The 11,815-nt window shown below is 38.5% G+C and overlaps 1 protein-coding gene across 1 annotated transcript in view; it reads right to left on the bottom strand.

The window, feature by feature from the left end:
- Positions 1 to 8,670: 8,670 nt before the first annotated feature.
- TNFSF8 (TNF superfamily member 8) overlaps positions 8,671 to 11,815 on the bottom strand; it is a 42,801-nt gene continuing 39,656 nt past the window's right edge. Inside the window, exon 4 of the mRNA XM_069073969.1 lies at positions 8,671 to 10,143. Within this exon, the coding sequence (XP_068930070.1) occupies positions 9,746 to 10,143 (398 nt within the window). The 3' untranslated portion in view covers positions 8,671 to 9,745. The remainder of the gene's footprint in view (positions 10,144 to 11,815) is intronic.

The raw sequence follows: 11,815 nt of genomic DNA, 5'->3' as shown, positions 1-11,815 counted from the left end.
GATAGCCCCTCAGTTTCCAATTCTTTGCCACCACTAAAAGGACTACTATAATTATTTTTGTACAAATAGATCTTTTTCTTCTTTATGTTTTATCTTTTTGAGATAAAATATCTTTAGCAATGGTATTTCTGAGTCAAAGGGTATGTACAGTTTGATACCCCTTTGGGCATGGTTCCAAATTGTTTTCCAGAATGGTTGGATCAGTTAGCAAGTCCATCAACAGTGCATTAGTGTCCACATTTTCCCACATTCTCTCCATCATTTGTCATTTTTCTTTTCTGTTATGTTAACCAATATAATAAGTATGAGGTCATTCCCCAGAGTTGTTTTAATTTGCATTTCTCTAATCAATAGTAATTTAAAATATTTTTTCATATGAGTATAGATAACTGATTTCTTCTTCTGGAAAACTGCCAGTTCATATCCTTTAGTGATTTGTTAATTGGAGAATAACTTGTATTCTTACAAATTTAACTCATTTCTTTATGTATGGGAGAAATGAGTCCTTTATCAGAGAAATTTACTATAATTTCCCCCCAGTTTCTTGCTTTTCTTCTAATTTCCATTGCATTGGTTTTGTTTATACAAAACCTTTTAAATTTGATGTAATCAAAATTATCCATTTCATATCCTGTAATGCTTTCTATTTCTTGTTTGATCATAAATTCTTCCCTTATCCATAATTTTTAGAGACAAAGTACTCCAACAACATAGTAATATTCCATTATTTTCATGTATCATAATTTATTTAGCTATTGCCTAGTTGATGGGCATCCACTTTGTTTTCAATCCTTAGATATCACAAAAAGTGATACTATAAATATATTGGAGTATATGGGACTTTTTTCTTATCAGTTACTTCCTTGGGGTATAAGCTCAATAATGGAGACTCTGATTCAAAGGGTATGGACATTTTAATCACTATTTGTAGTGATTAAATTAAATTCCAAATTACTTTCCAAAATGGTTGTACCATTTCACAGCTTCACCCACAATGTTTTAGTATGTCTATCATCCTACAACCGTTCCAACATTTACTATTTTTCAGTCATTTTTTTTTGGTGGGGGTGCAATTAGCAGGGTGTGAAGTGAAACCTCAGGGTTATTTAACTTTACATATCTTTTATTATTAGTGACCTGGAACATTTTTTCATGTGTTTTGAATATCTTGCAATTTTTTGAGGCCTGTTCATATACTTTGGCCTTATTTATTGGGGAATAGTCATTAGTTTTACATATGTTTATTAATTGTTATTATATCTTAGATACGAAACCCTTATCAGAAACATTTGATATAGAAATTTCTCCCATGCAACCACTTCTCTTATTATCTTAGGAGCATGAACTTTGTGCAAATGCTTTTTAGTTTCAAGTTCCTTTTCTGCTATAGGTATAGTGTTATGTTTCTTTAGCTGCTTCACTTTTATCTTTTTTAAAAGGTGGCTTTCTTCCCAAATGAATCTCTTTCCCTCACCACTGATCTCTTCTCATTTGATAGCCCCCCTTCTTCTGCTCGGCTTAAGCTTGTCTTGACTTTTAGTTTTTAAAATTCACGTTTTTTGGTACCCCTTCTAAAAAAAATTATCTCATTCTCTTAATGATCCATCTTATTCTGCTTACTCTAGACCCTCATTGCCTGATTCATGACCTCTAAAATTATCTAGCCTCTCTCTTTTCTTGGTATTATTTGTACAGTCAATGCTTCCAATTCTCCGTTCTAGGCTTTCTCTTCTAAGTGCTGTGTGCCACTGCCCTGTAGGGCTTACCTTATGCATTTTCCTTTTACATTGTACCTCAGTTCCAAAGAGGATGCTGTCCCATGATAGGGTTCCTCCCCCATCACATCCCCAGCATGCATGGATGATTGTACCCTCTGTTATTGACCCCTGGTTTTTTGTAGAAAAGTTTTTGTTTTGGAAATGTACTCACTTTGTCAATGCTCTCGTACTCCAACTGCCAGGTACATCTAGGGGTTCCAGCTGCCTCGACTTCAAACAGCACCAGTCCCTCAGACCTTATCCAGTGTGTGAGGTCCTCATCTTCCTTCAGTAATCATCTCTTCACTCACAGGAGCATCCATCAGTGGTACCCTCCTTTTACTTTCAAAGTAAGTCCTCCTACCTTCCCCCTTCAATTTTTCCTCCCTTCTTCCCAACAATTCCCCTGTAAGTTTTTCTCCTTCTGAGACCACAGAGATCACCTTCCTCATTGCTAGCCCTTGATGTGACCTTGGTGCATCACTCACTCCTCCTTATTCTCTTGCTTCTCTCTCCCCTTTATATATCCTCCTATGTTATTATGTAATCACACAAAAGGAGCATTTATCTGTAGGCAGGGGATCACCAGGTTTTATCCATAATGCCCCCTATCTGCCTCTTCACTGTCACTGCTACCAGATTTTCACCTTCATCCATTTCTCTTTGTGTACATTTAGAAAGAAGTCTCTAACTGATCTCTCTATTGTCCCATCTTTACATTTGCTGTCCTTGCCTACTGCATTTATTCGTTGTTCTTGTATTTTCTGTTGTTTGGGGGGTTTTGAGAGGCAAATGATATCCTGAATTCTGATTTTCTTTTTTAAAAAATGTTTCAAATTCTTCTTTATTGTTGAACATCCAAGTTTTGTGCTGTATGGCTAAGCCCAGATTTGCAGGATTGGTCACCCCAGGCTTTGTCCTGAGCTCCATTGCTCTTTGGAATGCATTATTCTAGTTTCTTCTCCTTTTTCTAGTGGGTACAGATTGAATGTCCTTTACTTTGTACTTAAAAGTGATGACTTGAAGAAATTGTTGTTTCTGAATTGAATTGTTAAATTAAAACAGTACATGTCTTGGAGTTTGCAGCCTTGAGGTTTTTTTTCCCTTCTGATGGTAATCTGTGAATTTTTCCAATTGGAATTTCATTTTCTGTGTTTAGAAGTTATAGGTACTTCTCTTCTATTATTCCTTCATCATGGTCTTAAGGTTATTTTGGTCCTATTGTATTATTTAGGGAGATCTTAGATTGTCTCTGGGTTTTGAGTTAAGTATGTTTTGCTTTCATAGTGAGTATATTTTCTCTTAATATTGTTGTTATTTTGTTAATCTTCTTCCAAGTTTTCCTTTAATTCTGTGTATTTGCATTTCCAATCTATTGTTCTGTCTTTTGTTTCTTTGGTAAGATCTGCCATTGCAAATTCAAATTTTTCTTAGGCTATTCATTATTTTTGTTGTGCAGGACATAAATTCTCTCTTAATTCTTACTTCTTTTTTAGGATCATTTTCCTTTATTTTGTAGTATTTATTCTTAGACACCTGACCTTACTTACTAGATCTGAAGGCTGTATTTACTTTTGTTACTTTACTTTTCCTGTTGATTCGTCCATTTATGTTTGAGGTCTTTGAAGTATTTTTTTCTGAAATATTTGGTATTTAGCCTTTTTTGTCCTTCATTTTCCTCATCACTCACTGTATGATTCTCTCTTCTCTGATGTGGTTTCTATTAGAGGCTGGATCTCAATGTGTCTTACCCTTCTCCCCACACTGGGCATTTCATGGTTCATAAGCCTCAGTATCCATCCCAAATTACTTCTGGATAGTCACAAGTGTCCCCAGCTAAGTGTTATGTTCTTCCCTCGTGTTTGGTGGAGAAAGGACTTGCCCAAAGTCTCACACCTAATGACAGATCCAGAATTAATCCCAGGTCTCCTAAATCTAAGCCTAGGCTATTTTCAACTATACCACAGAGCCAGGTATAATAACGATTTCTCTTTTTGGTCTTCAAGTTTCGAATTTGTAAAATGAGACATTGGTCTAGACATTTAATTCAGATCAATTAGAACTGAGGAGAAGTACTACAGATAGAGACAGCTAGTATGGCATCTAGATCTATGAATATCCACGAAAGCAGCCTCTGACTCCAAAGAAATTTCACCAACAGTAGTATTTAGTGTCATTTGATCTACTAATAGAAGCATTAGATTTCATAGCCCCCTAATACCTAGAGGCGATCCAGAACTTGTTTTGGAAGCTGCTTATTCTATCGTATCCTTTTCTCACAAGCTGCTTAGGCTCTTAGTGATTGACTGGACACACCACAGAGGGCTTGCTTATTTGAGGATTGAGGGACCAACCTAATCATATATTGCCTTATCCCTATCCCTTTCCCCAATCTCCTTTCTCTTCTGGGTTGGGAGATTCAGAAGAATAGACCAGTATTTTTGGGGCTGCCTCTTTCAGAGAAGTCAAGCAAGGAGGACTAAACTCTTCCATGTGGCCATTAAGGTGAAGTTTGACTATATGCTCTGGATGTCTTGGAATCTTTAAGCCTTCTAGTACTATCTCTGAGCAGGAGCCTCCCTGGACCTGGCTTCCTCAATGGTGTCTTCCATAACAGTGACCTTGGAGTATCCCAGGGTCTCTGACTTGCCATCCTAAGGTCTTTCCTTGGGGTTCCCTCTTGCTACCTTTCCTCTCCTGCCAGAATCGCTAGTAATGATTATGCATATATATAGCTTCCCTTCCCCACCTTAGACCAAAGCAAGGACTATAGATGGTGATACAGTATCTGGGGGTACATGTCTTACACCCTTCTCCTATGTATGGATATGTACATGTGGTCTGCATATCATTCAAAAACCCCTGCTGTTGTTAAATTAAGATGAGTGTGACTTTGTCTCTGTTCTTTGAAATCTGGCTAATGTAGCAGTCTCTTAAATCCTTTTCAGCTCAAATGTTCTATTTGTCTCACATTTTATATTTTAAGAACATTTTAATCTTTCACATTCCATGTTCTCACATTCTGTGGGCCTTCCCACAGACTTAAAAATGTCTATGTTCTGAGGTTTCTTCTACTTCTGACATTCTACAATCTAGGAATATTTTTCCAGCTGTAATGTTCCATTTTCCCACATTCTCTGTGTGTTTTCATATCCTATATTCTAGGATCCTTTCCAGCTCTGAAATTCTCTTTGAAGTTTTCTTCAAGCTTTGATGTTCCATATTCTCCCAGTATTTGATTTAAGGTTCCTTCCTTTTTTAATGTTCTAAAAACATTTAGAAGGATATAGCAATGAGGAATCTGGACAGGAGCCTGAAAAATCTAGAAGATTGCTGATTATTTTTTTTCAGGCTTCTGATATTTTAAACACGTGTACAAGACAGGGCAAATATAATTTTTTTTTAAATAAAAAAAGTTTTTTTTCTTCTTCTGAAAAAAAAAAAGCAATCTGTTCTCATTTTCTATTTCTCGCGTATCCAGGAGACATGCTTATAAATAGGATGCATAAGGAACTCGAAACTTTTCTGGGCTTTAGCTGTTCAGAATGTGCAATTGGTATATGTTAATCAGGAAACAGGGACATTCTGAATGCAATATGGAAATAAATGAAGGGCTATAAAAGACCCCTTAAAATGTAGTGAACTAATAGCATCTAGGGAAAAAATTGTGATACAGGGAGCTATGAGGAAGGAGGTATAAGGTTATTTTTCTTACTCATGGAAGCTTAACTAAGGCAGAAGGACTGGAGTTTTACCTCAGGGCACTGAAATTTAGAGGAAATTGATAACCCTTCTACTCCTTTAACACCTGAGCTCAGCACCTACTTAGCAAGGATATCTAGTTAAAATAAGGAAATACCAGTAGTTCTTCTGTGACCCACGCTACCCCATCCTGCTCCTCCCTTCCCTCATTCTGGCCTTGTGCTATCCTCTGGTGTTCCAGGATCTCTACCTCCTTTCCACAGAACAGTATACAGATTCTTCTTGCCCTTCCTCCCTTCTCCAGCAAAACTTTAAAAGCCGATGTGAGGTTACATTTTACGTCGCTTTCCCTGTGTACCACAATGGTCAATTATGACTTTGTTTAGACAAAAAGAGCTATGATTCAGAACAGTATGTTTGGTGCAATGACCATTATATACAATGGACCCCTGCCAATGGCTGAGGCCACTCATGATTACCTTATGATGATCTAGATTTGATGATATCAAAGGTACATGTGTATGTGTTGGGGGTGGGAGAAGTGGATTTGGCTGACTGAATTCTAGGTTCCATCTTCTTTTTATCCTTCTAACCAGGATAAAAGGGCCAAATTATGTGTCCTGAATAGGTTCTACTCTGCAAAAGTTTCATATAGTGATCCACCTTTCAAATGAATGTTTGTCTTAAGACCCAATAGCAGGTTCATAATGGAGTGGATATTGATGGCATATATCGTGAACTTTTAGTTGTCAGGCAAGTCAGGGACAAGGATCACACAGGCAGGTAGGATCCACAGAGATGTCTTTCAATCTTAAAAGCAAAGTAATTAAGAAGCAAGGCGCATTTTGCCCACTCTTGGCTCATGGTTCAATACAAACACCAACAAATGGTGAAATGAATGAGATGATGGCAAGGATACTTGTGTATGACCCTGAAAACCATCACAAAGTTTACTGTAAATAGGCAATATTATACCAGTGAATGTAAACCATTAACTTATGTAGCAGGTTTGATTTGGGCACATCATCAACCATATAAAGTTGGGACCTCAAGCTGTGTGACCATGGGTATGTCATTTTTCTCTCTCTGGACTGTAGTCTTCTCTTCCATAGAATGAGGGGAATGGGCTACATAATTTCTAAGGTTATTTTGTAGCCTATCCTTTTCTGGTCTGTGTGCAATTAATCTGAAGAGTTTATTTAGATAGTACAGTTAGATTCATTCAGCCTTTATTCAACAAACATTTATAAAATGCCCATGTACAAAGCACTGTGTTAAGTATGGAGGGAGGTACAAAAGCAAATAATACACAGTTCCTGCCCTCAAGATGCTTATAGTATAGCAGGTCTTCCAGGGAGAAAATATTCATTGAAATTTCAGGGGTGGTGGGAGGGTCCACTTGCTCCTACCAAATGCCCTATTGAGTCTAATACCGTTAGAGTTTTATACCCTTGGTTGAAAGATTTGATCCTTTTTGAAATGTTATTCTATCTAGGGGAGGTGGGACTTTGCAGGAGACTCAGTTGTTATCAGTCACTTATCTCCTCTATGTGTCTGAAGTACCAGAGGGGGTATGTATGAGGATACCACGGTCAGGTTGTTGTTGTATTTGTCCTGCGTTTTCGAAGAGTACCACGGCATCAGGGAAATGATGACATGACTTACAGTTGACTTGGATTTGAGGGAGGGAGGGCTGTGCTAGTCTCACTTTCTCCAGGCATCTGTGAGCAGTGTCCTGATATTCATCAGGATGACTGGAGATGCTCAGGGTGCACTGGAAGACCCTGGCCCTGGTAGACTAAGGCCTTTTCAGGCACTCACTTAGAGGTAATACCCATTCAGTGAATAGGCCTCTTTAAGAAGTGAGTCAAGGGATGGCCCCTTTAATTAGAAAAAAAAAATCAAGCTGGGAGGGGAAGACCCTCAGGCCTGCTGTTCTAAAAAGAAATAGTTACCAGGGTCAGGAGAGAAATAGTTACCAGGAAATGCTTAGATAATGCTCAGAAAGGCTAAGATTCAGACTGATAGACTTTATGGCCTAATACTTTCTTCACATTGGTTTTCTGATGTTTTTTTTTTATACATGAGTTAAGTGACTTGCCCAGGATCACACATTGTCTGAGGCCTAATTTGAACTCAGGGCTTCCTGACCCCTGGTCTGAGCTTTATGCACTGCACCACCTATCTGCCACCTATCACTTAGTAAGTACACAATAAATATTGATTGATTGGTTCTGTCCTCTGGGCCAAATAGAACAAATCTAATCCTTCTTGCATTGGAGAGTTGTTCAAATGGTTGAAAATAGCTATTAAAATCCTACTCTGTCAGTTTTTCTCCAAATTAAACAACTCAAATTCTTTCAATCAATTTTCATATGTCATACTAAATATTTAGTTGTCCTGGCTGCCCTCTTTGGGACAGTTTCACCCTTATCAAGATCCTTACTAAATGGTGGCACTACTAACTGAATACAATTCTTTAGGTGCGGTCTGAGTATGACAGTGTACAGCAAACCTATCTTTTCCTCTAATAACTATGCTTCTCTTAATGAAGTCCTAGATTAAATTAGTTTCTTTGACTGCCAATTATACTATTGACTCAAACTTGAGCATACAGCAGTCTACTAAAACCTTTATTAAGTAAACTTTTTCTAATCATGCCTTCCTCATATTGTACTTTGGAGGTTCATTTTTTGAGACCTTAAAGAAATACTTTACATTTACTATTCAGACAAACATTCACCAATCCTATTATTAAAGATTATTTACCTTTGTCACAAGATTCCTGACAATCCTGGGAGTTTGAATCAAGTGACCCAAGTTTTCCTCCTGACTTTAACACTTGGTAGCCATGTGACTTTAGGCAAATTAATTTTATTTCTCTGAACTTTGGCCTTCCCTTCTGTTGTAAGGATTAAATGAAATGAATGTGAAAGTGCTTAATAACCATAAAGTGAGATGAGTGAGGATAGTGATTATGAAATAATGACTTTCCCAAATGCGTAGGTATTTACAGATTGTTGCTTAACAGAGAAGCTGGATTGGGGTGAGAGAGAGGGAGAGAGAGCGATCAGAAGATAAGGGGAGAGGAACTGCTGAACACTGAAACTAAAAGCCCAAGGTAAGTCATAAGAGTCTCTGAAGTTCTGATGAAAATCAATGGAAGAGATATTTCGATTTATAAAACTTTAATTTTTGTACAAAAAGACAGGAATGTGCCCACTGCATGAAGCCACATCCCTTTGGGTTATCTATCCAAGCATATACTTTTGCCCTGATAGAGTTGTTGCACTGAGGGATTTGTTTATCACAACCTTTTTTGTCTCAACCCAACCAGTGAAGTTCATTCTAGTCATTTAGGATTTTCTTCTGTTATCTTCAGGATCACAATGGTGAACCATTAGTCTAGTCTTGCCAAGACTTATGGCTCCCACTCTGCCCTTTCCAATGTAGTTACCTAGCCCTGCATCTAATTATTTTCCTGGGAAGCACTTGCAGAAATTGGGATCAGCATAGATACTAAGGGAGGTGAGGGTCCAAGCCATCCATATACAGCTATTTCTCTTCCATTCAAAAGAGAAAGACTCCAGGCATCTGTAGCAGCAGCCATTTCCTGCCTCTCTGACTGCCATGCAGTATAGTAGTCATTGTCACCAGCTAACGTCCATTGAACACACGGCACTGAATGTTTTGAGGCAACAGGGGGCTAATGCTTGCATGTGCTTGTTATGGGTTGCTCTTAATTGGAATAAATATCAGCCTTAGTTAATAGTTTGCTAAGCATCCCATCTAATTAGTCTTGCTTTGAATCATCTCTTGTTTTTAAATACATTTCCCCCATAGTCCTATCTTAGCATTGGAGTGGCCTGCTGTAGGGAGTTCTCCCTATTGTGTTTCAGACCTTGTGATTCCCTGCCCAATCCAGCCATTTACTGTAATATTCTGGGCATCATCACCAAATCAGACCGCAGGCAGAGGTCTTCCAGTCTTTCTTGCTTGATGAATCTTTCACTGATTTGGAATTTTAGGTGTGGATGCTTAGGGAATGTGCTGCTGTGTGATTAAAATTCTTTTTGTTTCCCTTCTGAAAGACAGTTCCACCAAGAGCCGGTTTTATGGTCACAGAAGGAGTGATGAATGAAAGTGGGGGAGGCATATATTTCACACTGTTTGGGGGTCTTAACCTAATGATAAAGGTCTCCAGTGAAAAAGCTTTTTTTCCCCCTTTAGTCTATGAAAAGCTATAAATGATGTGTGGTATTGGTGGAGGGTTTGTCTCCAAGAGCTCAGTTGGAATTGCTATACTTGAAGGCTGCCAGCACACTCTCGAGAGGAAAGTTATCTACATCCACATATTGGAATTCTCTGACCTTGATGGACACAGTATTGTTGACATTTAGTTTCTCCAGAAAGAACTGGGAGAGGTTCCTGTAGATGTTCTTTGTTCCTGTTTTTGATTCACACACAGTAACCAGGGCTTGCTTCTTTGTTTGGTTATCGATGAGAAGTTCCAACTTCAGGTCAATAGGTTCTTCTGGGCAATTCGGCACAGCAAATTGCAACTGGCAATAAATGATGTACCAGCCTGGAGATTTGATGATCAGATTTCCATCGTGATATCCAATGCCATTGAGGATGCCATCTTTCTTCCATGTCAGTCTGGAACTTCGTATTGGATTTGAAACTGGAAAGATAAATGTAAAAAAAAAACCAATGGGATTGTTGTGTGTATTTAAGAAATAGTCTAGATGATCTTAATTAGAATAGTCAAGGCATTGGGGGGGGGTCTTTGAGAACACAGTAGGTACAGGATCTTTGTCAGAGACAGCTAGTTGGCACAGTGGAAAGAACATTGATATTAGATTCAAGAATAGCTGAGTTTAAATCCTATCTTAGACACTTGCTGTGTGTTAAATGACAAGTCATTTAAACTCTGCCTCAGTTTCTTTATCTGTAAAATGGGGATAATAATAGCACCTACCTCCCGGAGTTGTAGTGAGAATTAAATGAGATAATATATTAAAGCACTTTGTAAGCCTTATATCACCATATAAATGCTAGCAGTTAATATTTTTACTATTACTGTCATGATGATTACTAAGATATTTCAAAGACTCACTGAACTGTGAAATCTCAGAGTTGGAAGGTTTCTCAGTGACCATCCTACCCATACATAAAAAAATGTCCCCTGCAACACACCCATCAAGTGGTCATCCAGCCTGTGCTTGACGCCCCACCTTCCTTCCCTATGAGGGAGAACCCTCTTTCTCCTGAAACAGCCCGTTCCACATTTGGATGGCTCAAATTGTTAGCGTCCTCCCCTCTTCCCCCTCCCCCTGCCACGTCAAGCCTACATTTGCCTCCTTGTATCTTGCACTTTTTACTCCTTATTTCACCCTCTGGGGTCCAATAGAACAAGTCTAATATAAACTACACATGATAGTTCCTCAAATGCTTGTAAGCAGCTCTTTTACTCTCTCATACAGCTTCTTCCTCATTTCCCCAAGTCTTCTCCAAGCTGAACATCCCCAGTTCCTTTGAATGATCCTCATGGTTCATGAAACTGAGGATCTTTACCATCCTACTTGTCTAACAAAGGACTGTCATATGCATAGTTTATTCAGTATGCCCCCAAAGCAAGAACTTGTAGCAATGAGTAGAAGTTACGTCTGATGGATCATAGTTTCACTGAATCATGGATTCTGAACCAGAAGGTAGCTTAGAGACCATCAGGTCTAATGCCTTCATTTTTATTTTATTTTTTTTTCCAAATGCTTTATTAACTTCTGATTTTCATCATTCATTTCTGCCAGATTTTGAGTTACAAATTTTCTCCCCGTTTTTCCCCTACCCACCACCCCAAAATAGCAGTCCCACAGGATATCCCCTCCTCCAATCTGCTCTCTCCCATATTTTCTCCCATACCCCTTTCGACTTTTCCGGTGTATCTCTATGCCCCAGTGCCTATATGTCTTATTTCTCAATTACATGTAAAATAGTATTAATAATAGTATAGATATAGATATTTGAATATTTGATTTTAAAACTTTGAATTCCAGATTCATTCCCTTCCTCCCTTGTCTCCCACCCTTACTGGGAAGATAAGCAGTTCAGTATAGGTTGCACATGTGTGGCTAATGCAAAACAATAACATAGTAGATATATTGTAAAAAGCTGACTATATTTCTCTCCCTCCTATCCCACCTCCCACTTGTTCTATTCTCTACTTTGATCCTGTCCTTTTCAAAAGTGGGTGCTTCCAACTTCCCTCCCCTGCAACCTGCCCTCCCTTCCATCATCCCCCCTCTCATCCCCTTCTCCCCCTACTCTCCTGTAGGGTGAGATACCCTATTTAG

The sequence above is a fragment of the Petaurus breviceps genome, unplaced genomic scaffold (assembly GCF_028583685.1).
Source record: "Petaurus breviceps papuanus isolate PSGF00001 unplaced genomic scaffold, PetGlider_PUasm1.0 90879, whole genome shotgun sequence".
NCBI classification, from domain to species: domain Eukaryota; kingdom Metazoa; phylum Chordata; class Mammalia; order Diprotodontia; family Petauridae; genus Petaurus; species Petaurus breviceps.
This window is presented reverse-complemented; position numbering and strand designations above follow the sequence as displayed.